Source organism: Ictidomys tridecemlineatus, chromosome 13 (genome assembly GCF_052094955.1).
Source record: "Ictidomys tridecemlineatus isolate mIctTri1 chromosome 13, mIctTri1.hap1, whole genome shotgun sequence".
In the NCBI taxonomy this organism is placed as follows: domain Eukaryota; kingdom Metazoa; phylum Chordata; class Mammalia; order Rodentia; family Sciuridae; genus Ictidomys; species Ictidomys tridecemlineatus.
Genome location: NC_135489.1, coordinates 24,058,941 through 24,086,206, shown reverse-complemented (window position 1 = coordinate 24,086,206; position 27,266 = coordinate 24,058,941). Strand labels below are relative to the sequence as shown.

Genomic DNA, 27,266 nt, shown 5'->3' with positions numbered 1-27,266 from the left:
CTAATGCATCTATGATATAATTATCTGTTAAATTACCCCTCAAATGATCAATCAAGGTGGCTGTGGGTTCTCTGGATGACTCTACAGAATATAGTAATGCATTAACTCTAAGATCACAATCTTAAGATATCTTTCCCTGCCAGGATACACCCAACCAGCAAGATCTAAGAGCCCTTCCTAGAGTTCTGAATCCTTCAGATTATTCACCTCCCCCTAAAAGATCATCAAGATTTTCATATATGCCTTATATCCTTGTTTACTCCAATCCGCAGAAAGATCTAAAGCATCATAGCTGGGCTTGGGCCATAGCATCTCTGTACCTGCTGAACTAACCCAGAGCCCACAGCTCTCCACAGCCCAATCCCCCTGATCATCCTCTGGAACTCACCTCTTTCATCAGAAAAACCCCCTCTACTTTTCATCCTCAGCATCCTGAATGACCTTGAACTGAGAAAAACCTGTGCGCCCCTGAGGATAGTTCCTTCCCAAAAGCCTTTTTAAGAAGCAATTTGTTTGTTCTCTCCAAAACCCATGTTTCAAAGAGAGGCCTGTTCATGGCTGCTTTCAAACCATCACTCCTCAAACACCCCAGCCACTCTGAAACATCCCATCTGACTTCCCTCACCAACTTTACTTGCTTCACTCATCCCTCCCACCTATTTGCTGATAATCTGAGTACCTGGCTCACTGTCTCGCCCTCCACACTGCTCCCATGCTCATTTTAAATTTTTCAACATACCCAGACAAATCACTGAACAATATGGCTACTACGTCCTTATCTGCTTGCTGATGTCTTCTACTCTATGTCAACTACCCTTTACTACCAGGACACATCCTGCCAGGACAGCCTCTTTACTAACACTACACAATCGCTACAATTTTGAATTTGTATTCTCTGACAAACCACCTGCCAGCCACTAGGTCGTTTCATTTAGTACCAGACTTTTTACCTAATCAATTATTCCTTCTATTCTTTTCATTGTTCATCGCCCAGTGTCCTCGCTTCCTTTCTCAGTCAGCTAGGATGCTGTGGATCAGCACTAGATCAATTTGCTGTATTTTCCTTCCCTGTTCCCTCACTCTGCTTTTCCTCTATCATGTTTGCTGGCAAACACCAACTTAATCAACTCTCCACCTATCTGATGTCCCAAAGGAGTTAGACAAAGTTAAGGAACAACATAACAACCATTCCACTTGCTCTGACTTAAGTTCAAGTGGGTTCCCGGCTCCGCCCAGCAATCCTACTACACCTTCTTTGTACCTTAGGGAAAACGATGATCCTATGCTGTCTTTCAACTTCAAACCACTCTGCAACCTGCAGGCTCAACTCTTTTTTTTTTTTCTTCTTTACAAACTGAAAAATTAAGTCAATCAGAAGAAATGTCCCATTTGTTGCCTTGTTTTTCTGCCTATGCTTGGATTCCCACTCTCCCCTCAACTCACCCTACTTAGCTTCTTAAATAAAATTCCAACTACATGATTCATGGCAAAGTAACCAACAACTTGAACCTTAACAGATCCAACAGCTAATTATAAACCCTGCCTTCCTCAATCTTTCACATATTTGCAACAAATCGCATAATTAGGATTGGTACTTTATTGTACCATATGTTATAACTCAAACATTAGAAAACTTCAATGAAAAGATTTCATAGATCAGTTACAGCTGAAAAAGAGCATTAGTGGACTAAAAGATAAGCAGATCAAACAAATGGAAATCCTAACAGATTCAGAAACAGGAAGAATAGAATGAAAAGTTTCAACATGTATGACAGGAATTTCAGAAGTAAAGAGAAGAGCAGAGATACAATGTAACAAATTAAAACTTCAGATCACAAAAGTTACCAGAAAGTAGAGTTTTAGTGATATTTTTTTCCTCCTCTAAGGTCACAAAACTAACAGGCATAAGTCCAGGTTTCAGCCTTTTAAAAATATATTGCATCATTTAGAAAGCAGAGAAAGAAAAATCCAGTTGGCTCAAAAATTTCACTAGACTCAAATCACATATATCCTGTTTCCTCAATTGGGATGTATGAGCCCTTGGAGACAGCCCACGACATGCTAGGAATAAGCAACACCACAGAATAAACATGGTACATTTTCCTAGACCACTGATTTTACATAAACGTTTCAAAGAAGCTAATTAATTAAATTAGCATGTAATTACATCTTTAGAAATAAAAAATATGGATATGTTTATTAAAGCAGAACTTACATTGTGCAGACATTTATAAAATATGAAAGTACCATTAAGGGCTTTCATGGCTTTCTCAAAAATATGTGAATTACTATGATTCTCATTATTTAAGGTGTATTTAAGGTCTCTTTACTAGAAAAAATGTTCTTTGAATGATTCACTACACCTTTGTTGTTGTTTCTTTTACTCTGGATCTAAATGTTTTCTATTGTAAAGACTATGACAAAAAAATGCCAGGGGACCAAGGACAAAAACTGATAGACAGGCAGAAGTACATGGTTCGGTCTCATTCCACACTCTTCTGCTTGCAATTCTGATGATAACTTCTACAATAACCCAAACTATAATAATAGATTATTATACCATGACTTTATCTTTACCTCCTAAACATTAACTCTAAGAGTAGAAGTAAGGATGAGGGGCAGTTACAAGTAACAAGCCTGGGTTGGGGGATGTGGCTCAAGCGGTAGCACGCTCGCCTGGCATGCATGCAGCCCGGGTTCGATCCCCAGCACCACATACAAACAAAGATGTGGTGTCTGCCGAAAACTAAAAAATAAATATTAAAATTCTCTCTCTCTTTAAAAAAAAAAAAAACAAGTAACAAGCATGTATAATAATGGCTTCCACAAAATCCCCAAAATAAATGTAGCAGAGGTTGCATGCTGCTTCATGATGTTCAAGAATCAGGTTTATTTTTCAATTGTTCTTTCATTGGGTAGGCTTTCCCTTCCTAAGGCGACTTATTGTCCAAGATGGCTAAGTTAGCTCTAGCCGTCACATTTTCATTCAAGTCAGCAGGAGAGATGAGAGCATATGAACTCCCTTTAAGAACCCTTAAAGGGATGTGGCTGAGTAGCTGAGTACTTGTCTAGCATGCAAAAGGCCCTGGGTTTGGGAGGAAGAAAGGGAAAACTTTACCTGCAAGTCTGCCCATGCCCCTTCTGCTTACTTCCCTTTAGCCATACACAGACCATATCTGGTTACAAAAGAAATTGAGAAATGTGTCCTATTCTTGGTGCCCATGTAGAGAGCTAAAATGGGGAATATAATGATTTACTTAGATGTGGTGTCATGGTAAAACATTTGTAGTGTCCCCAAAATATGCTCCTTCTGTCTGAGATGATGTGAGACAGCTAGTTTGCCTTCCATACTCTGTCCCTGAAGTCCTTTCTTTCACTCAGTTTAGGGGAAGCAACCATGCCCAGACAAACCAGCAAGCTGTATTAAAAACATGAGACTGGCAGAAGAAGTGGTAGCCTTCCCATAATATCCTCCCTCTGAATGCAAGCAGCAGGATGCCTCAAAACATGTGCTATAAATTACAGAGCCAAAAGAATGAGGAAAATAAACTTGCTCCTTTATGGCAGGAATTTGCCTACTTTCCTGATGTGACTGAGTCAGGAACTGAAATTAATAAAAGTTAACAACTTGGATTTACTGCACCTTTCTTTATTAGGATTTTCAAATGTCTAATAATATGCTATTTTATTTTCATAATATACTGTTGCTGTCACCCACAGGTAAACTTATATCACCTTCTCAAATATTATTTCACCAGTTTATGATTATCATTTCCTCACTTCTCTGTATAGTTTCACCAACTATAAACACAACACTAAACAATGTAGTTTGGTTTGGCTAGCTTTTCTCTCTCTCCTTTTGCAGTACTAAGGATAACCTAGGGAATTCTAGCACTGAGCTACATCCCTAGTCCATTTTATTTTATTTTATAATTTATTTTTGAGACAGGGTCTCATCAATACTGGCCTTGAACTTGAGCTGCCTTTGTCTCAGCTTCCTGAGCAGCTGGGACTACAAGTGTGTGTCACCACATCCAGCTTGGTTCTGCCATCTCCGTAGACACAGTTTTTGCCTGGTTTTGAGCTTTCGTGCTATATGTGTTCTTTTGTAACTTGCTTCTTTCAGTCAAGCCTGTCTTTGTGAGAGTCACCCCAGGTGTACGTGTATAGCTACAGCTCCTTCAGATGCACATAATGAATATAATATTTGTTGCTAGTCAGCTTCTTGTTGTTCTGACCAAAATACCTAATAGGAACAACTTAGAGGAGGAAGTTTATTTTGTCTCCGTTTCAGTACTCTCAGTTCATTCATGGCGAATTCCATTGCTCTGGGCCTAAGATGAGCCAGAACATCCGGGAGATGGGAATGGCAGAGGAAAACCGCTCAGCTCATGGTAACCAGGAAACACAGTGAGAGTGAAAGGATCCAGAAACAAAATATAATTCCCCAGGGCACACCCAGTGACCCACTTCTTCAGCCACACCCACCTGCCTATGGTTATCACCCAGTTAGTCCATTCAAATTATGAATCCATTATAGCTCTCATAATCTAATCATTTCACAAACTCTGAACATGTCCCATCACCTTTGGAGAACATCTTATATACAAACTATTACATTTTTTTATTACAAACAATGCTGCTACAATTTATACGTGTGTGTATGTGTATGTATGTGTATGTATGTATATGTATATGTATATATATATATATATATATATATATATATATATATATATATATATATTTCCTGATATACATGTGAAAATTCCTCAGGGGAGTACACTTGAGAATGGAGATGCTCAGTTCCAGAACACGTATATGTTCCTATTTTACTAAATAATGATAAGTCCTACAAAGTGGCTGTGCCTGATTACATTCTCAAAGTGAATAAGATTTCCTACTGGTGTCCAAATGCCTTCTTTTGTAATTTAGTAACATGCATCACCTGTTTTGCAATTATTATGTTTTCATATTTACCCAATTTTCAAACAGGTTCAATACATTTTCACTTCATGCAAAATAGAAGTAAAGTTATATCCACAGTCTAACAAGTAACATTCAGCTCCATACAGAACTCACAGGTGAATTAAGATATTCATGCCCAATGACTGACCACTGGACCTCTATGGGAAGTATCAAAAACAAACAAACAAACAACAAGAAGAAGCCATTAGAGCTATTCTTCACTCTCCTCTGTGTGGTTCTTATTATGTGGTACTATAATCATATTTATTAAGAATGCTTATTTAAACATTTAACATACAATTTTAGTCTTCATAAATCTAAATACCCATGAACAAAAATACTGAATGCTATTTTTATCTACCAGAATTATATTTGGCCTGTCTGCAAGGTGAAGGGGAAAGAAATAGAACTACCAAAATCTATGGTAAGAAAATGGAGCCAGGTTCAGTGGCGCACACCTGTAATCCCAGAGGCTCAGTAGGCTGAGACAGGAGGATTGCAAGTTCAAAGCCAGCCTCAGAAACAGTGAGACCCTGTCTCTAAATAAAATACAAAAAGTAGGAGTGGGGATGTGGTTCAGTTGTCAAGTGCCCCCCCCACACCGAGTTCAATCCCTGGTACCAAAAAAAAAAGGAAAGAAAGAAAAGAAAAAGGAACATTTGGGGGGGGGGGGGACTGGGAATTGAGCTCAGGGGCACTCAACCACTGAGCCACATCACCAGCCCTATTTTGAATTTTATTTAGAGACAGGGTCTCACTGAGTTGCTTAGCACCTCACTTTTACTGAGACAGGCTTCGAACTCGCCATCCTCCTGCCTCAGCCTCCCATTCTGCTGGGAACATTTTTTTTCTTTTTTCCTTTTTTGGGGGTGTGTGTGTGTGCTGGGGCTTGAACTCAGGGACATTCAACCACTGAGCTACATCCCCAGCCTTATTTTTGTATTTTATTTAGAAACAGGATTTCACTGTGTTGCCTAGCACCTCGCTGTTGCTGAGGCTGGCTTTTAATCCGAAACCCTCCTGCCTCGGCCTTCCAAGGTGCTGGGAACATATTTTTTAAACATTATGAATTACATTATGAACATGTGACATTATAAACTTCAGACACAGAAGTAAAGATATTCTTATAAAGAATTCATCCACTTGCCACCCACTACTGCCCACTTTGAACAGTTATGGTCTTATCAAGCTGTTGCCCCAGTTACTGCATGAAACTAAACAACAATATTTTAAAATATTTTTTCAAAATAAATACATTTAAAACAATCAATTCAAATGCTATCTGATTCTACCAGAATTTTAAATAAAATTTAAAAGCAAATGGATCATAACATATTACTCTGCTGTACCAAAGTGTTCATATAATTGTTGATAATCTGAAAGCATCTCCCAGTGGCAACCATATAACTTGGAACTCTACATGTCAATACTTTGTTTTTGATTTAAAATAAAACAGTCTCTGAAAAACCTCAAACAAGTATTTTCTTTTAAAAAAAATAATGGAAGTGCTAAGATAACAAAATACTCTAATATAACTGAAAAAAAATAAGTAACAGACACATACTTTATGATTAAAAAAGAAAGAAAGAAGTTTTACTGAAAGAGATTCCAAGAGTACAATAAAGACAATAAAATAATGTTTGCAGGAGTTGCTTCAAAGCTGGATATATCATTACAATATCATAAGAATAGTGTCGCTGTCCTAAAAATGCTATATATTATTCAACTCATTCCTGTCTCCCTCTCCTGGACCCCTTGCAATCACAGATCTTTTTACTCCTCTTTCTCTCTCTCTCTCTCTCTCTCTCTCTTTTTTTTTTTTTTTTGCGTTTTCCTGAATGGCATACAGGTAGAATCATGCAACATATAGCCTTTCAGACTGAATTCCTTTCCTTAGCTTTTTAAGATTTCTCCATCTCTCTTCTGGGCTAAATAGGTCATTTCTTTTCATTGTCTCTTGAATAGTGGTAGTTCCCTAATCTTTAGTCATCCAGATTTTCAAAACTGGTCATATTCTTACAAAGACTAGATGACATTTATTCTTTTATTAAATATTTTAGTGTCTCCTACAACCCAGACTCTCTGCTAAGGAGCTGAGGGTATAGGTCAGAACAAGAAGCAATTCCTGCTCATCCAACCCGTTAGCAGAGGATCATAGTTAGGGAACAGAAAGGCCTAGTTCATTTCAAAAATCACAGGGCTGCTCAGCAAAACAGGTTGTTCTTCACAGATCACCCTCTGAACTCTAGTTCTTATTCTCCTGCTTTTTTGATCCTGTGCAAAAACCTAACTCTGCCACCTCAGACCCTTGCTCCAAGGTTCACTCTTCAAACTGTCAAGTCCCAGGGAGCTACCACTGTTTCCAGTATCATGGACCCAGAAATGGGAGCAGTTATTCAGGACAGGGCCACACACAGCTGCAAAGTAGGGCAGGAAATGTAAGTAAGCCAAGAGCACCGAAGAAGGGCCAGAACAGAGTGGGGTGGAGAGGTGAACAAGAATGGGACCATGAGAACAAACTGAGACGGGTCCAGGAGCTAGCTTTAAAAACAGGCAGAAAACCCCACAAATTTTTTATTTACTCACATATTATCAGCTCTTGAGTAACACAGGTATGTAGGTAAAATTATTTTTACTTTTAGAGACATTCCTATGAAGCTTTATATTTTGGAATAATTACCATTGGAAAAAATGGCTCCTTTAAAATGAATCTCTCTTGGTCTTTCTACACTTTCTAAAATAAATGGGATCTAATGTACATCATGAAGACTAGTAAATAATACTGAAAAACGTTAATCAGACTAAAAAATTAGCACTGATAGTAAGACTTCTTCTAATTTGGTGAAGTCAGGATGGACATGGTTATGGAAGTCGCTGCTGAATCTATATTTATCATCTTTTTTAATAATTTGGAAAAGGGAGGAAATTACCTTAATTTAATAATTTTAATTACCAAAATAGAAAGGCTAAAAGGACCAGGAAACAGAAAAGATATTTAAGGTGTTAACTAGTACAGTGCTGCTTTCAGCACTCATGTACTAGACCCTTGTTCATTACTTGCCACATGTCACCTGAATATAACAAAAGTTCACAAAGGCATCCTAAATTCTGCATTTTTTTTTTAGTTGTAGTTGGACACAATATCTTTATTTGTTTATTTATTTTTAATGTGGTACTGAGGATTGAACCCAGGGCCTCACGCATGTTGGGCAAGCGCTCCACCACTGAGCCCCAGCCCCAGCCCCTATATTCTGCCTTTAAAACAAGGAAGCTAAGTAACTTGCTCAAGGTGACACGACCTGTGAAAGGCAGGGCTCAGCTTCCAGCTCAGACTTTTCTGATGCCCAAAGCCTTACTCTCTTCCAATCCAACATCCTGCTCCTGAGGACAGCCACTAGTTCTCTCCCTCCTTTCCCTTGTCTTGCCCTGCCAAGCAGGGGAACTGGACAGCCTTGCAGAGTGAATCTGGTGGCTGAAAAGCACCGTGAAGAGGACAGCTTCACACTCTCTCCTTCACTCACCCCACTGGATCTGACGGGCCTTCAAGGAACGCACTCTGGCTCACAAAGATTATGAACAAGTAGAGGAGGACAAGATGAAGAGACATTTGCCATAATCCTACAAGGAATCCTCATTCTATTCTTGAGATGAGGAAGGGCTTAGAGAGGTTATAAAACATTCCCCAAGAGAAATGCAAATCAAAACTATGCTGAGATTTCATTTCACTCCAGTCAGAATGGCAGTTATTAAGAATACAAGTAACAGTAAGTGTTGGTGAGGATGTGGGGGAAAAGGTACACTCATACATTGCTGATGGGACTGCAAATTGGTGTAACCACTATGGAAAGCAGTCTGGAGGTTCCTCAGAAAACTTGAAACGGAACTACCATTTGACACAGCTATCCCTTGCTTGGCATACACTCCCTGTTTGGCATATACCCAAAGGACTTAAAATCAGCATACTATAGTGAGTGACATGGCCACATCAATTTTTATAGTAGCTCAAGTCACAATACCTAAGCTATGAAACCAACCTAGATGCCTTTGAACAGATAAACAAATAAAGAAAATATGGTAACTATACACAATAGAATATTACTCAGCCATAAAGAAGAATGACGTTTGCTGGTAAATGGATGGAACTGCAGACTATCATGCTAAGTGAAACAAGCCAATCCTAAAAAACCAAAGGTCAAATGTTCTCTCTGATATATGGATGCTAACACAAAATAAGGGTATGACAGGGAGAACAGAAGTTCACTGGATTAGACAAAAGGGAATGAAGGGAAGGGAGGGAGGATGGAAATAGGAAAGACGGTAGAATGAATTTATAACTTTTCTGTGTTCATATAGGAATACATAATCAGTATAACACCCCACATCATGTACAACCATAAGGATGAGAAGTTATACTCCATGTATGTATAATATGTCAAAACACATTCTACTACTGTCATGTATAACTAAAAAGAACAAATTTAAAAAAAAATAATTTCCCCCAAGTTATAGAGCTAATTAATCTACAGTCTGGGTTCACGCCCAGGTCTGGTCCGACCCCAGCTCTTCAGAAGCTCTTACTTAGCACTTTTGGAAAGACTAGGGAAATTCAAAGAGATACCTTCCCCGCCCCCCATCTTTGTCTAAAATAGACAAAATGAAATTCAGAACAGTAGTTCATCCTTGGAATGATTCCATATTCCCCCCCACCGAGATTTCATTTCACTCCAGACAGGATAATTTTCTATTATGAAAATTGTCAAACAAACAGAAAAGCCAAAAAGAATGATAGTGAATTGCCAAACACTCACCACCTAGACAATACATTAACATTTTGCTGTATTTGTGATACCATTCTTATTTATAATACATCTGTCAATATAGTTTATTTTATTTATCCATTTTAAAATAAGCTGCAGAAACATAGTGATTGCTTTTAAAAGTAAAGCTTTTGAATATTTTCTAATAGGTTTTTTAAATTTTTATTTTATTCACATATAAAGTGATTTCAAAACTACAATAGCTTTAATTTATGAGAATTCTTATTAACAAATTCTGTCAGCAAATAACACTGAATAAATTAATCTTTAAATTAATCTGAACATTCATAACTGCTCCATAAAAGTTATGCTCACTTGACTAGAATAGGTTTGAACAGGCTTAGAGGAAATCAACTTGCTTTATTTTTCAAAAAATAAAATTTGCATTCTCAAATCCCATAATTTTAATAATTTTAGTAGTGTTATTTATACAATTTCAAAACCCCACAATAAAATTTACATTAATAGAAATTTCAAAATCAAATTAATCATATATAACAAATTAAATTTAAAAAACAGATTAAATCATTTGTACCAAAAAACACGCAACCATAGCAAGTCTCAGATATACATTCCTATGATTTCAACTGAAATTCATTATTTCACTCCATTCTTCAGAGTAAATACAAATGAATTCTCTCCCCAGCTATTTGAAGCATGGAGGTAGCCATCACTCTTCCCTTTAAATCTGTTACAGACTTCAGAATAGAGGGCTAGAAGGAAGCCGATTACAAGGAATAGGACAAGTCAATCTATTTTGACAATATATTTTCTAATAAATATCACTTAGCAAATACCTATCAAAAAGTTTAAATCTAAACCAATACTTTTGTCAGAGAGCAATTAAAATTTACTTTTAATAACATTACTACTCTACAACTAAATACAGTCATTTTGGATTGTTGATACTATTTTAAGTCTTCAGTGTATCTATCCCTTCAAGGAAACACTCCAATGCAACAGTAAACTGATATTAACTGTATTTTATAAATTATAAAATGAGTTCAATACTGGGGGAAAAAAGAAAATAAGTCATTCTCTCATTTGATATATAAAGTCTACCAAATCATTCCAAATAAAAATGAAATGAGAATATTATTATTGTTTATAAAACACTTTCTGTATTGAAAGTTCAAAGTGTTTTAATTAGGAATTTGTTATTTTCACAGTGATGCCTGTTTCTGAGTGTCACATACTTTTTCTCTTACTGTAGTTTTTCTTTCTCTTAATGAGTCATCCCAGAAAAAGCCAAAACTGAAGAGAAAAATAACCATCATGTAAAATAAATTACAACTACTAGATACCATACCTATCTTAATAAATTCAATAACTTTCTCAACAATAGTAATTGGGAAAAATGAGTTTTAATTTTCAATTTCTACTTTATTAATTTATCTACTGCAGCATTTGCCTAAACAAATAATCACTACTTTGGCCTTCTAATTTGCCTTGGACACCCACCACTGCAAGCAAAGGGAAAAAAAACATTTTTGATGGCTCATTCGAATGGAAAAACCATATATCAGAAGTTATTGTGTAAAAACTCAGGACTTGTGAAAGAAAGCACAGTTTGGCAGAATACATTTAATTAGGCTTGGCTCTTTAAAATATTAAATACTCAGTTAAAATCATATTACCACTTTGTCTTATAACTTAAAACCCAGAATAAATTTCAAAGTCAACCCTTCCTTGCTTCACCATTTTTTAGACATTAGCAGCAATTACAATGTTTGGAAATATAGTAAAAGACCGATCAAAGTAGTGAGGATAGAAGCAAAAGAAACTCTGAATGTTATAACTTATTTTTCCATACAACATCAAATTTTCAACATAATATTTCTTTTCACTACTATCTGAAATCTGTTATAGTCACGCACCACATGACAGTTCAATCACAACAAACCGAATACACAATAGTTGTCCTGTAAGATTATGATAGAGCTAAAAAATTCCTCTTGCCTATAATCATCATAACACTGAGTGCATCCCACATATTTACACATCTGATCTCTGAGATGTCGTTGGTATAGACAAACCTACTATGCTTCCAGTCAAATAAAAGTTCAGCATATACAGTATAGTACAGAATACTTGATAATGATAATAAATGACTGTTACTGGTGCATGCATTTATTATACTTTTTAATGTCATTTTAGAGTATTCTCATTCTTAAAAAAAAAAATTGCTGTCAACAGCATGCCAGGTTATGCTGGCAGGAGCCTCACACACCTCAAGATTACTGCATCTCTTGATTGCACCATTTTCTTTTGTTATTGATTTAATTTTGTATTATGCCTATGCAGCAATAGGCCACACAACACACATCGTAGTGTGCAGTGAGCTAGGTTTGTACAACTGTACTCTATGATGTTTGCATGATAAATCACCTAAGGACACATTTCTCACAATATATCTCCATATTTAAGCAATACATGACTGTATATAATATATAATACAAAAATAAAATGTACCAAATAACTGATGTTTTCATAATTTATTTACATTAAAAACTGGGTAAATTTCTAAATCATCATGAGGTCATTTTTTTCTATTATTTTAGCATTTTTAAACAGTTATATTCTAAATGTTACTAAGTGATATCTACTACTATTAATGGTCATTTATTGTATATCTAGAAGATGTCAAGCTCTTTTTTTTATTGGTTATTCAAAACATTACAAAGATTGCAGAATCACATCGGTTACACATCCAAATTTTTACATAATGCCATAATAGTAACTGTTGTATTCTGCTACCTTTCCTATCCTCTACTATCCCCCCTCCCCTCCCCTCCCATCTTCTCTCTCTACCCCATCTACTGTAATTCATTTCTCTCCTTATTTTTTTTCCCATTCCCCCTCACAACCTCTTATATGTAATTTTGTATAACAATAATGGTCTCCTTCCATTTCCATGCAATTTCCCTTTTCTCTCCCTTTCCCTCCCACCTCATGACTCTATTTAATGTTAATCTTTTCCTCCTGCTCCTCTCATTATATCAAAGAAGACATTTGGCATTTGTTAGGGATTGGCTAGCTTCACTTAGGGATTGGCTAGCTTCACTTAGCATAATCTGCTCTAATGCCATCCATTTCCCTGCAAATTCCATGATTTTGTCATTTTTTAGTGCTGCATAGTACTCCGTTGTGTGTAAATGCCACATTTTTTTTTATCCATTCATCTAACTGAGGGGCATCGGGGTTGGTTCCACAGTCTAGCTATTGTGAATTGTGCTGCTATGAACATCAATGTGGCAGTATCCCTGTAGTATGCTCTTTTAAGGTCTTCAGGGAATAGTCCGAGAAGGGCAATAGCTGGGTCAAATGGTGGTGCCATTCCCAGCTTTCCCAGAAATCTCCATACTACTTTCCTTACTGGCCGCACCAATTGGCAGTCCCACCAGCAATGTATAAGAGTACCCTTTTCCCCACATCCTCGCCAGCACTTGTTGTTGTTTGACTTCAGAATGGCTGCCAATCTTACTGGAGTGAGATGGTATAGAAGATGTCAAGCTCTTTCCCACACATTTACACATCTGATCTCATCAGCCCTACAAAGGCAGGTACAGTGCTCACCCACCCTACAGAGGACATGTTCAAAGACCCCCAGAGGATGCCTGTGAATAGAACCTTTTCCATATTACCTAAGCATTTATCACACACTGTTAACTTGTGCAGTTTGGGGTATAACAGCAAAACAGGCATACATTTCTTTTTCTTTTCTCACAATTTCATAGATTGAAGATTCATTCTTACCATATATCTTAGCAATCTTAGTATTTGATTTTTTTTCCTTATTAAGTGAACAGCATTCAGATTTGCAAATTACGGCTTTTCTTTGGTATATCTAAATTGCAAGAATCACTCTTTTATTGCACTTTGGGGTCACAATTAAGTAAAATAAGGACTACTTGAACACATGGACTATGACAGTCAATCTAAGACAATTATTAAGTAACTAAATGGATGGGTAGCATATGTAGCACAGATACACTGGACAAAGGGATAACTCACATCCCAAGCAAGCTAGAGCAGGATAATGTGAGATTTCATTGTACTATGCAGAGCAGCATGCAATTTAAATCTTGTGAATTGTTTATTCCTGCAATTTTCCACTTGATATTTTCAGACTATAGCTGGCTGCATGCAGGTAAGTAAAACTGCAGAAAGTGAAAATGTGAAGAAAGAACAACTATTATATTAACTTCATTTTACCATAAGGAATTTAGGTCATTGAGAGTTTAATAGCCCAAGTACACACAGTAAATGGCAGGTCTGGGGTTCAAATCTAGTTCTACCTAATACCTACATACAATTACCTTTTGCATATTATCAAATTATCATAATCCAGAATTTGCTTCTCCAAAGGACAATATAAAAGAGGTCTCTAGAGTCAGAATACAATTTACTTCAATCATACAACTGCTTTTTTCTTGGATTTCTTATACATTTTGGCATGATTTTTTTAAATTAAACAAGTTAGTACGGTTAGAATGGACTGTGGGTAACATCTTCACCACCACCAGCAAGCAGGGTTATGATGTAAAATAAAGAGTGACTGGAGCCAAATGCTTTTTTAGCTACCAATGTGTAAAAGATGAGTGCTTTAGAAGTTAAATATTACAGGAAGCAGAATTCTAGCATAACCTACTTAATGCCTGGTGCTATGGTCTAAATATGGTTTGATCTCTAAATCCACATAAGTGTTTATGGTATTATTAGAGCAGAAACTTAACCCAACTATAGTGCTTAAAGGTGGAACCTTTGTAGAATGATTAGGAAAATGAGGTCATTAAGGTGAAGCCCTCACAATTAAATTTTGGTGCCTTTATAAAAAGAGCAAGAAACAATTATGGGTGTTTCCTTATGCCTCAGGACATGGCAAGCAAGAAGACCATCATCAAAGGTAAAACCAACAGATCCCACCAGATCTTGGACTTTGAACCTCCAGAATTATGAACTAAAATAAACCCTGTTTTCCTTATAATGTAATCTGCCTCAGTTATTTCATTATAATAATAAAACTTGCCTACTACACCTGGTTATAGAATGGATTTTTGCTTCACCTCCAAAATTCATGTTAAAGTTTTCTCATTGTATTGGGGGTAAGGTCTTTGGAAACTAATTAGGTTCAGATGAGGGCATGATGGTAGAGCCCCCATGATGGGATTAATGCTCTTACAAGAAGGAGAAATGCCAAAGTATCTTCTGTCTGCCTTGTGAGGACAGAGTAAGAAGGTGGTTAACTGAAAACCAGGGAAAGGGCCCACACCAAGAACCAAATATGGTGGTGCCCTGATCTTGGGTTTTCCAGCTCTAGAACCGTCAGAAACAAATGACAGGACTGGGGTTGTGGCTCAGTGGTAGAGTGCTCGTCTGGCATGTGTGAGGCACTGGGTTCAATTCTTAGCACCACATAAAAATAAATAAGTAAAATAAAGATATTGTGTCCATCTACAATTAAAAAATATATTAAAAAAAGAAACAAATGACAGTTGTTCAGCTGCCCAGTCTGTGATATTTTATCTTAGCAGCCTCTGCTGAGTAAGACGATACTTTCTGACCATACATCCTGCCCTAACAAATTAACAGATCACAGACATAAAGGTCATTAGCCACTTATAAAACATTTTTTAACAAGGAAGGGTAATGTGCCTATAGATTAAAGTAAGAATTATCTTACTGACTATAACTAAGACTAACAATACTACTGATATCTATGATTAGTTGAACATTTCAAATATTTATTAAAACACAGGATCAAATATTTTCTAGTAAAATCAAGTCTTTTCTATTAAAATCTTTTGACTAATTTTATGAACAAAATGTCAAAAAGCAAACATAATAATCTATCAGATAAATTACTGTGTAAGAAATGGTACCATAGTGATTGTTGTCAAGGCAAGCTCATTTAGGAAGCAAGGAGAAATCTCTTGTGGAAATATCTATTTAACAATCAAATTTTCCTTTCTAACTGTCATTGGCCAAATTTTACACCACATAAAATGAAAAGCCAATTGGAGAAAAAGCAAAAACATGGCAGGCATATTCAATTTAGTCAGTTTTTCAAAATATTTTTTACATAAACTTTTGCAGACCAAAAACATACAAAGATCTTAATTTTTTAAACTAACATAAATGTGTCTGGCTTTTCTGGACACTAGCTGTTTCTCTAAATAAAATGTGTTCTAATTATTTTTATAGAAAGAAACCACACTTGACAGATTTAAGGTTTTTTTAAAAAAAAAAGATGAAATCTATACTAGTTAAATGTCACTGTTCTCAATAACAACAAAAAACATACTAGTTGTCATTTAAAAAAAAATTTAGTTGTTGATGAACCTTTATTTTATTCATTTATTTATATGCGGTGCTGAGAATTGAACCCAGTGTCTCACACATGGTAGGCAAGTGCTCTACCACTGAGCCACAACCCCAGCTGACTAGTTCTAATTTTTAAAAAATTAATAAATCCTCCAATATCCATTACATTGATTCCACACTATGCCAGGACTCCCTGCACACTGGAGTCCCGACAACAGAAAGAAGAAAGACTTGTGATGCGCCATGGAGCCTTTAGTCTAAGATAGTTAGAGGAAAACCTAATCATAAAAATTAAACTTCAATGCAACACAAATGATTGTAACTTAATAGAGGAGATTTTAAAATACAGAGAAAAAAATCTTTATTTCTTTATTTTTACTGAAGTAAAAACAAATTCCCTAACTCACCTGTATTTAAGGGTAGTGAAATGTTAAACTCACTGAAGTTGGTAAATATGCTATAGTTGTGTAAGAAGCATCCCCTTCTAGACTATAAGCACACTGAAGAATTGAGGGAGTAAAAGGCCATGGTGTAGATAACTTGCCCTTAAGCGGTTAAAAAAAAAAATTGTGTGTGTTTCTGTGTGTGTGTGTGTGTGTGTGTGTGTGTATGCACACATGTAAAAACAAAGAGAATACAATGACAAAACAAGGGGATAAAAATGCCAACATAAATCAATCTTGATAAAGAAACACATAGGAGTTTTTTAATATTTTATTTTTGAAACCTTTCTAAGTATATAAAATTATATCCAAATAAAAGGGTATTCCTTTTTAATGTACAAAGAAGGAAATAAATGAAAAAAAAAAAAAAAACAGCAAAATGTTGACCATTCCGTAAGACAGGTTGTGGGTAAATGAGAGTTCATTCTATCATTCTCTCTACTTCTGTACATCTTTATTTTATATACTAAAACATGAAAAAAAGAAAACAGTAGATAAAATCATGTAGGTAAGGTAGCTACTATAGTGCCTAGCAAACAGAAGGTATTCAATAAATAATAGACACTTTTATTACAACTGAGTCACATCTCTCAAGTGTAGACAAGTATTGGCTTTTAGTGTATAATTACATTTTAGTATTAACTGACAATCCATAGATGTAAAGTGCTTTGCTGGACACTGTAGTGCCAAGAAGTAGCTCAGAACTCAGGTGGTCATGACACTGTAAAAAAAAAAAAAAAAATAGAATAGCCTATTTCATATAGATGAGGTTGCTATGAGAATAAAGCCAGCGTTTAAAGAGTTCTCTTATATATGCAGAAGAGTTATATAAATGTTAGCTCTCCTTTTATTGTACAGAGAGACAATATAGGGAGAATAAGGCACATATGTATGTAAATATAATCAAATTCAAGTGACAGGTTCCACAGAAAACAATCACACCTAGCTAGGAATGCAAAGGAAGTCTTCATGGAGAAGGTGGTACTCAAGATGGACTTTAAGAGATGGATGAGCAGAAAACTCAAGTCAGTGAGAGGAGGAACTAGGATGCAAGACTACTGAAATAATTCAAGCAAAGGCATTCAAAGAGAATGTCAGGAAGCAAGAAGTAACAAAATGTTAGGGTATAGGAAAAAACAGCAGTTCGACCACAAATACATCTGTAAAAGTGAATGAGAAGAAACTACAAAAGGTCTTGCCTGACTTGGGAGGCTCCAGGTATGTGGCTCGCTACTCATCCGGACCCCAGTTCTATCACCAGGGTTCTCCTCTTCCCATGGCTGGTGCCAATAAAACTTCACTATCCAAGACTGTTTTTGAAATACGACACTCTGTTTCAAAAGGGACAATTTAAGCAAAGCATACAATGCAGAAATTGCTACAAAAGGAAATGCTTTCTATGCCCAGGGAAAATTCAATCACAACAAAAATGAATGTAATCCAAATAAATTTGAAATTTACATTTAGCTTTTAAATATAATTTTGTTCTGTGAGAAACTTCCAAATCATATATTTCACAAGCTGTTTTAGTCAGCTTTTTAATCACTATAACCAAAAGACCTGACAAGAACAATTTTAAAGGAAGAAAATTTTATTTGGGAATCACAGTTTCAGAGGTCGCAGTCCATAGATGGCCGGCTCCATTGCTCTGGCCCAAGGTGAGGCAGAACGTCCTGGCCGAAAGGTGTGAAGGAGGGAAGCAGCTCAGGACAGACAATCAGAAATACAGAGAGCTCTGCTCACCAAGAACAAAATATAAATTCCAAAGGCATGCCCCCTCAATGACCCACCTCCTTCAGTCATACCCTACCTGCCTGCAGTTACTACCCAGTTAACCTATTAGTGGGTTAACCCACTGACTAGTTTTCAGCTCTAATAATCTAATAATTTCCCCTCTGAACATTCTTACATTGTCTTACATATGAGCTTGGGAGACACTTCATATCCAAACCATAACACAAGCTAATATTAATGTAAGAAATTCCTTAATTACCAACTAAAAATCATCAAAAGTGAGCACATGATGAAAGTTAAATTTTGTCAGTGTAACTGATATTTCTAAAATGTAGTTGAATTCAAAATTACATGACTGTGATAGTTCTTAAATTTTATTTTGCTGACAGTACATAGCTGTCCTTTGTTGTTTTTTATAACGTTTTGACTCACATACTATAAAATAATGAATCCATAATTACTCCATCCTGATTTATGCTTCTACATGAATAGTTTTATGAAGATTTAGGAAGAGAACTAGGCAAAATGTCTTTGTGACTATAGTATGCTATAAAACATAAATCTATTTTAATTCCTTACTAAATTTTAAAACAGTGAAAAAAATACCAGAGAATCTTTAAAAGTTATTTTAGAAATAACCTCAGAGATCATTATCCCAATCAATCTTCTCACTCAATAGGCAAGGAAATAGTTAGGAAAATTAGAATTATATGCTAATAATATGATAACCTCCGTATGATATGCTGCTAACTGATTAAAAACAAATCCAAAATTTTAAATTCATATTTTTTGGCACCCAAAATACTAATGACACCACATACATTACTGGGCATCTATCTAATATAACACATAACCTAATACAATACATAATTGAACGAAAAATCAAAAACTACACATATTTGTTTACTTTAAAAAAGAAACTGTCTATGTATTATCACTGTCTTAAAGAAAGCAGATAATAAACTTATAACATTTCCCCCTAAAGCCTAAATATTAAAAATGGTCACTTTTAAATACCAGCTTACTGACTCTGTTAGCATTCTGTTGCTGTGACAAAATGTCTAAGATAAACAACTAAAAAGAAGGAAAGATTTATCTTGTCTGGTGGTTTTGGAAGTTTCAGTCCATGGGTGGCCCAGTTACTTTTAGGCCTGTGATGATGAAGTACATCACGGTGGTGGGAGGATGATGCAAAGGAGGGTGCTCACCTCATGGCAGCCAGAAAACAGAAAGAACAAGGGGTCAGGGACAAAACACATGCTTCAGGAACATGCCCTCAGTAACCTATTTCCTCTAAGTAGGCTATTCCTTCCAAAGTCTTTTCCACCTCCCAACAGCACCAGCTAGGAACTGAACTCATGTGCTGACATGAGTCTTTGGGGGACATTTCCGATCTAAAACATAATAATGATTTAAAAAAAAAAAAAGAATTGAAAATACTAACAGATCAATTAAGTCTTCCAATGGGACACAAAAAGCCATTCTTGTGTTGCCTTTGCCTTTCAGCTTATGGATGAGCTGTACATAGCTTCCTTGTCTAAAATAATACAGATAGGCATTGGGTAATGCAGGTACAGCATTCTAAGCAGGCTGCTCAACACCAAAGACAAGGGCATCAGTGATCACAATGTATTTAAGTTCACAATATTAAGAGAAATTAAAGGAGGACAAATCTAGAAAGTCTAGTCTACTGATCAATTTCTTAAATCAACAAAACAAACCCAGAAGGGTTTTGTTTTGTTGTTTGTTTGTTTGTTTTTAACCACTAAGATACATCCCCAGCCCTTTTTAATTTTAAGATAAGGTCTCAATAAGTTGCTTAGGGTCTCTCTAAGTTGCTGAGGCTAGCTTCAAACTTGCAATCCTCCTGCCTCAGCCTCCCGAGCCACAGGGATTACAGGTATGTACCACTGCACCCGCCAAATTTACCATTTCTTAACAAAAAGTTACCAACATTCATTATCTAATAAATTATTGCACAGTACTGCCCTTTCCTATTACACTGATGTCCTGGCCTGAGTATGGAGAGCATGCCATGACCACAACTCCACTGTAGAAACCAGCTTCATCTGGACCCTGCATTCTAATTAAAGAGAGTATACTGCACACTGTGCAGACCTGACACCTGCTAAAGTATTTTTTATTTATCCTTCAGAATAAAGCAAAAGTTCAGTGTTGTGACCTCATATGACCTGGGACCCCAAGCTAACAAAGGGGAGGACCAGAGGTACTTGGTGCTTCTCATGTCCTCAGGTCTGAACCCTGTGAAGCAGAAATGAGAACTTCCTATGTGGTAGGGAAAAAAGGGCTTTCTTCAGCTACGACACTTTTTCCCAAGCAGAAAAAACTCAAATTTGTAACCACCACTTTATTACAAATTCTTCAAATGTGCTAATTTGTCACTGAATAAAATGGAGCACTAAATATAATAGAAAAACTAAACTCAACTGGTCATATAAAATCCCAAGCAACAAAGGTCTTTAAAAAATATATATGTGTGTGTGTGTGTGTGTGTGTGTGTGTGTATTTTAGTTGTAGTTGGACACAATGCCTTTATTTTATTTATTGTTATGTGGTGCTGAGGATTGAACCCGGTGCCTCGCACATGCTAGGCAAGTGCTCTACCACTGAGCTACAACCCCAGCCCCCACAAAGCTCTTTTATAACAAAAGCAGTAAGAAGTTTAAATTTTATTTTTAAACTTATTTTAAAAGGTTTATTTTTACTGTATAGCCAGAACTCATAAAATATAGATATGTATGCCTAAACATTGTTCTTGAAGAATGGTGCTTTATAGATAAATAATACATTCATTATCTGCATGTATTTAATATAAATCACTGCACAGAATGGAAAGAGTAATATTTTAGTTACTTTCATTATTTCACACTTATCCCACTACACAAATCCAACATAACTGTTGAAGATGGCAGTCAAAAGAACAGAATTTGTTATGCCTGATTAAATGTATACACAAAAAGAATTGAAAAAATCTTATAGGACTTACTTGCTACTCCTGATGCCAGTCCATAAAGCAGTCCTCCTCCATCTGACTGCTGGGGGTAAATATGGGCTCCTGGAGGAGGAGGCTTTTCTTGTCTTATGAAGTTATATAATAAAGTTTTCACAAGTTTGCTGGTGTATGGAAGACTACACAAAAAGAAAAAAATCAAACATGTTTATGGGAGTCACCTAATTCTATAAAAGTGACACAGAAGTAACTCTGACATTAATATTGCTTGAAAGAAATATTCACTGTCACATGTCAAGACTCTGAGGGCTGAGATCATTGTTGAGGCTTACTTCTGACTTTGCCTCCTGCCACACCAGAAGACACTGGTCACATCTTTAAAATAACTGAGAGTCAGTTACATTAGCTGTAATCAATATAACATTTGTGAGACATTAATTTAGTGCATAATATAGTACTGGTACTTAAAGAAAGGTGGTAACATGAAATCATCACGGAAGAGCAAGGATTTAAAGATAGTAATAAAAGACTGCACTTGTTAAGCATGAAAGTATTCGATATATCCAATTATTTAATTGGTAATACACCAATTCCTGCAATCTATATTGAATTTATTAACAGATCCTTGAATGTACTATTGGATTTTTAAAAATATTGCTTCCAAAATTAACAACAAAAATCAGTAAAAGAACATATTATAGTTTAAGTACCTGACACCATACTAGTACAAAAACCCTACTATCTATTCATTCAACCAATTGCAGATTAAAAATTTCAGAAAAAATATGCATCTGTATTACACATGTACAGAGATTTTTTCTTATCATTATTTCCTCAATGATAAAATGTAAATCATTTGGATATGATTCAAAGTATAAAGGAAGATGTGTATAGGCTGTATGTATTTTATCTAAGGAACTTGAGTATACAGGATTTGGGTATCCTTGGTGGGGGGCTGTGGGAGGGGGGTTCTGAAACCAATTCCCTGTGAATAACAAGGGACAACTTTAGTTTCAAACAGATGAGTGAGAAGAAGATACAAGAACAATTTGAACAAACAAATATGACTTGATGACTGCTTAGACATAGAAAATGAAGAAGGAGGAAAAAAAAAAGAAAGACACTTTGAAGGTTTCTATTCTACAAAGCAACCGCTAGAGATGGCAATGAATTTAGGGGACAAGAAAAACAGGGAAGATGAGTAGTTTGAATACAAAATTGAATTTAGACCCTAAAGGATGTAAAGCTGTAGTAAAAAAAAAAAAAAATCAGAAGCAATATATTGGAGATACAGGACCACACTTAAGTAAAAGGACAAGAATACAAATATAAATTATGCAGTTTAAGAAGGGACAAATTTAAAATAGAAACATACCATGGACCTTGCATCAAATACTTGTGACTAATGCTCTGTCGCAAAATTTCTTTGTGGAAGAGTTGGCAGGAAAGGAAAACAACCATTGTTGATATAGCTTCCACTGATATTTCATATGTAATATCTCTGGAGAAATAGGGAAAAACAGTAATGATCATTTTAAAGTAAGATATACATTAAAAACTCAAATCAACATTTTCTTAATATTAAAGAACTTACATATTTAACAAAAAATTAAGTCAAACAAAAATATTAAACTCTTTCTCAGGCATTAGTTATTTTATTCTGGCATTTCATTATTTTCCTAATTTCCAATTCCACCTCATATTGAAGGACATGCCTGTCATGAACACAATAACCAGCAGTGTTCTACTTTGAGGATCCTCTCTAAACCCCTACATTTATCCCTCTATAGTAATGGCACAGAAACAAATATTCAGATTGTAAAGTGGAAGAGAAATTACAGTGCAGGGAACAAAACAATGAATTTAGGAGTTCATAATTTCTTTACACTCATAACCATGGTAAAAGATCTTTCATCTCTAGTGTATGCTTTCTTAAGGTCAAATTTGCATGTCTGGCAAAATATTAGTGGTATACACATCATTTCTGTTTTATTAAGCATATTTCTTTTAGGAAGGACTACCCTGTCTGTCCTCTCAAGATCATTAACCACTTTTAGAAACAAATCTTAGATCACTTAAAAGCAAAAGTTTCAGCTGAGTAAGGAGATCAAACAAGAAAAATGTATCAAGATATCTTGAGGGCTGGGGTTGTGGTTCAGAGGTAGAACGCTTGCCTAGCATGCGTGAGGCACTGGGTTCGATGCTCAGCACCACATAAAATAAAATAAAAATATTGTATCCACCTATAATTAAAAAGTAAATATTAAAAAAAAGAAATCTTGAGTTACAGTAAAAAATGGGATTATTTCAGGGACCAGGAAAGCAGAAATCTCAACAGCATAGCAAAAAGAGTAGCAGCTCCAAAAGAATGCCAAAATACTTTTATAAATCTGAAATATGCATGCAAAGTAAAAAAAAAAAAGTACTTAACACATCTATTTAAATGAAACCTCATTAAATAATTTAGGGAAAACTTGACTCTAGAGTTAGACAAGCTTAAACTCTACCAGATATTTTAAGACGTTAACAATAATAGAAATATGTTTAAAAAACAAAGTGGGCAGGTCTGGGGTACAGGGCAAAAAAAAAAAAAGTATACAAAACACTCAACTGATCCTATTTTGTAATGAATAAATCTCAATTCTACTCAGAAATTTTATTTTCTAAAATTTCCAGAACTACTGCAATAAAAAATTAACCATATTAAAAGCAATTCTTATACTTAATCTGATTTCCAAAACTGAATGAAAGATAAACCTGATGTTTTATGCTTATGATATGATTCACTAATGATGATTTGGATGCTCAGATAAGATTTTACATTAGGTAATCATTCATTTGTATTGTCCAGGCTTGTCTAGAATCCATACTCTATGTCAACTGACTAGGCTTTTCAGTTGAGTCAAAGTTTAAAGCCAAATTCTGAATTAACAAATACCCTTCTAGTAAGACAGAGCCTATCTAGGGGATGGGGTCACAGATAACAAACTACAACACATCTGCAAAGGTATTCAATAACTAAATCAAAAATAAAGTATCAACTATAGTGCTTTATAACTCCACATCTTGTGGAAACAACAAAGACTCAGAAATACATGGTTTTATTTTGTTTAAACTATAAACTATAACTATTAATAAATACTAGGCCTAAAATCCCTGAGGAAAAAAAGCATGTATTTAGAAATAAACAAAATCACAAGTGAAAAAATAGGAAAAGTGTTAACCCTTGGATCATCCTCTCTGATCAAGGAATTCTGAAAATTTAAGAGTGAAGAGTAAAGGGTTTGATGTTGGGAGGTAGTAAGCTCATAGTACATAGAATATTGACCACACCAGACTAAAGGTGCATTCCCCAAGACTTCTAATTGGAACCATGGCCCTTACCTGTATTATTTCATATGCCCAAACATATAAATTCTATCAAATTCTTTATCACACCACCCTTTACCTCACATATCATTTAATAAATATTTATGAAGAATTTACTCTTACTATACTTAGTGTTATGGTTTGGACAGGAGGTGTCCCCCAAAAGCTTATGTGTGAGACAAAGCAGGAATGTTCAGGGGTGAAATGGTTGAACTATGAGAGTTGTAACCTACTCTGTGGATTAATCCACTGATCTAGATTAACTGGGTGGTACCTAGGCAGGTGGGGTGTGGCTACAGGAGGGAGGTCACTAGAGGTGTGCCTAGGAGTTTACAGTTGGTCTTTGGTGAGTGGAGTCCCTCTCTGCTTCCTGCTTGCCACGTCCTGAGCTGCTCTCCTCTGTCGTGCACTTCTGCCATGGTGTTCTGCCCCATCCTAGGCTCAGAGCTGTGGAGTCAGCTGACCATGAACTCAACCTCTGAATCCATGAGCCAAAATAAACTTCTCCTCCTTCACATCGTTCTTGTTAGGTCTTTTGGTCACAGTGGCACAAAGTTAACTAAAACATCTAACTAGGCATTATATTACATATTGGAGACAAATCCATCGACAAACAGACAAGGCTTCTACCTTTATGGAGTTTGCAATTTAGTGGAGAAGACAGAAATCAAATACTTAGTCCAAAAAAGAACACTTATGGAGGGGTGGTGGGAGAGGGGAAGAGAGGGAAGGAGGGAGGGAGGGAGGGAGGGGGAGAAGGAGAGGGAGAGGGAGGGAGGATTACAGGGAAATTATTTTTAACTTTGAAATTAGAAGAAAGTTTCTCTAAAAAAAGTGACATTAAATTAAACCTGAACTGCAAGGGGGCAGTTCTTTGCATTGAAGTCTTTCTTACTAGAATACATGAAGTTCTAGCTTAAGACTCTTTCATTTTTGGTATCATTTGTATTCTTAATTCTAGTACCTAATAGGCATTCAACAGATAAAGAGAGAGAAGGCTCTTTATTGCTCTGATTTTGACTAAAACTTACTTGATAGTTTCCTAAACAGATTCATCAGCATAATGTAACAGTCATGCGTAATTTAGAAAAATAAACAGGAATTAGTATGTGAGGTATTGTAATACATATGATAAGCAAAAAGAATACTTATGTGACAAAAACGTATAGGGAATTTCTCAAAAGAAGAATGCAGGATGTTGCTGACTGGATTAGAACTTTGAACCATGAACTCTGCCTGACCAACATCCTCCACTTCCCCTTCTTTGGCAAAAATAACCCTCTTTGCCTTTCAGGCCCCTCCTCACACCATTCAAGGCACAGATGCTTGACCCTACCTCCTGGTTACAAGAGGTGATCAAAGACTGGCCAATAAAAATGTTCTTATTAAAATGTTTCCCAGGACTTTTGGAATTATCAGGGAAAAGGCACTCTCTCCTCCTGACTTTGCAAGTATAAAAACCATCATATCTGGAGCTTCTGGTGGCTTTCTTTGCCAATGCAGAAGAAGCTCCTGCCTGAGAAATGGTCCAGTTGAGGGTGTGAGCATAGCAGCGGCAAGAGATTGAAAGGAAAAGGGGAAAAAAGCAAGAGGAGAAAGTAAGGGATCCTACTGATTAGTTAATAGAAAAATTAGGCACATAAAAAACAATTATAATGATAACGAAATCCAGCAAATGTCCATGAAAGTGGTTTTTGTTTTGGTTTTGATTTTGGTTGGTTGGTTCTTTGGTGGTACTGGGGATTGAACCCAGGGGTGTTCTGACCTATATCCCAGGCCCTTTTATTTTGAGATGGGGCTTCACTAAGTTAATGAGGCTGCCTTTAAACTTGTGATCCTCCTGCCTCAGCCTCCCAAGTAGCTGGGATTACAGGTGTGTATCACCATATGCAACAAATATGTCCTATCTTAGGAACACAAAGATAACGACAATCAGTATTGCAAGAGCAGAGCTTGTCTAGTACGTGTGAGGCACTGGATTTGATCCTCAGAACCACGTACAAAAAATAAATAAATAAAATAAAGTTTAAAAAAAATAACTGGAGGATCTTCATGTAAGATCTGAAACTCTAAAACTACTAGAGGAAAACCTAGGGAAACATTTCAAGATATTGGCACAGGCAACAATTTTCTGGCTAGGACTACAAAAGCAAAGAAAACAAAAGTTAGAACTGACAAACATGACTATATCGAGTTGAAAAGCTTCGCATAGCAAAGAGTGAAGAGACAACTCTACAGAAATGGGAGAAAAATCTTTGGCAGCTATTCATCTGACAGAGCATAATATCCAGACAGCACAAAGAACTCAAAAAACTTAACAAGAAAACAAGTAATCCAATCAAAAAATGGGCAAATAATCTGAACAGATAATTCTCAAAGGAAATATAAGCCAGGCTCAGTAGTGCATGCCTGTAAACACAGTGACTCGAGAGGCTGAGATAGAAGGATTCCAAGTTCGAGGCCAGCCTCTGCAACTTAATGAAACCCTCAGCAACATAGGGAGGCCCTGTCTCAAAATAAAAACTAAAAAAAATGAAGTGGGGATGTAGATCATTTTTAAAGCACACTTGGGTAAATTCCTAGTACCAAAAAGAAAAGAGGGGTCAGGAAGAAAGAAAAGAAGGAAAGGGAGGAGGAAGA

At 36.0% G+C, this 27,266-nt stretch overlaps 1 protein-coding gene across 3 annotated transcripts in view; it reads right to left on the bottom strand.

The window, feature by feature from the left end:
- Dym (dymeclin) overlaps positions 1-27,266 on the bottom strand; it is a 337,787-nt gene that overhangs the window by 219,839 nt on the left and 90,682 nt on the right. For all 3 annotated transcript variants that reach the window (XM_040273249.2, XM_005323076.5, XM_040273254.2), the window contains exons 7-8: positions 22,633-22,758; positions 21,294-21,436 (exon numbers count right to left, since the gene is read on the bottom strand). In XM_040273249.2, the coding sequence (XP_040129183.2) occupies positions 21,294-21,436; positions 22,633-22,758 (269 nt within the window). The remainder of the gene's footprint in view (positions 1-21,293; positions 21,437-22,632; positions 22,759-27,266) is intronic.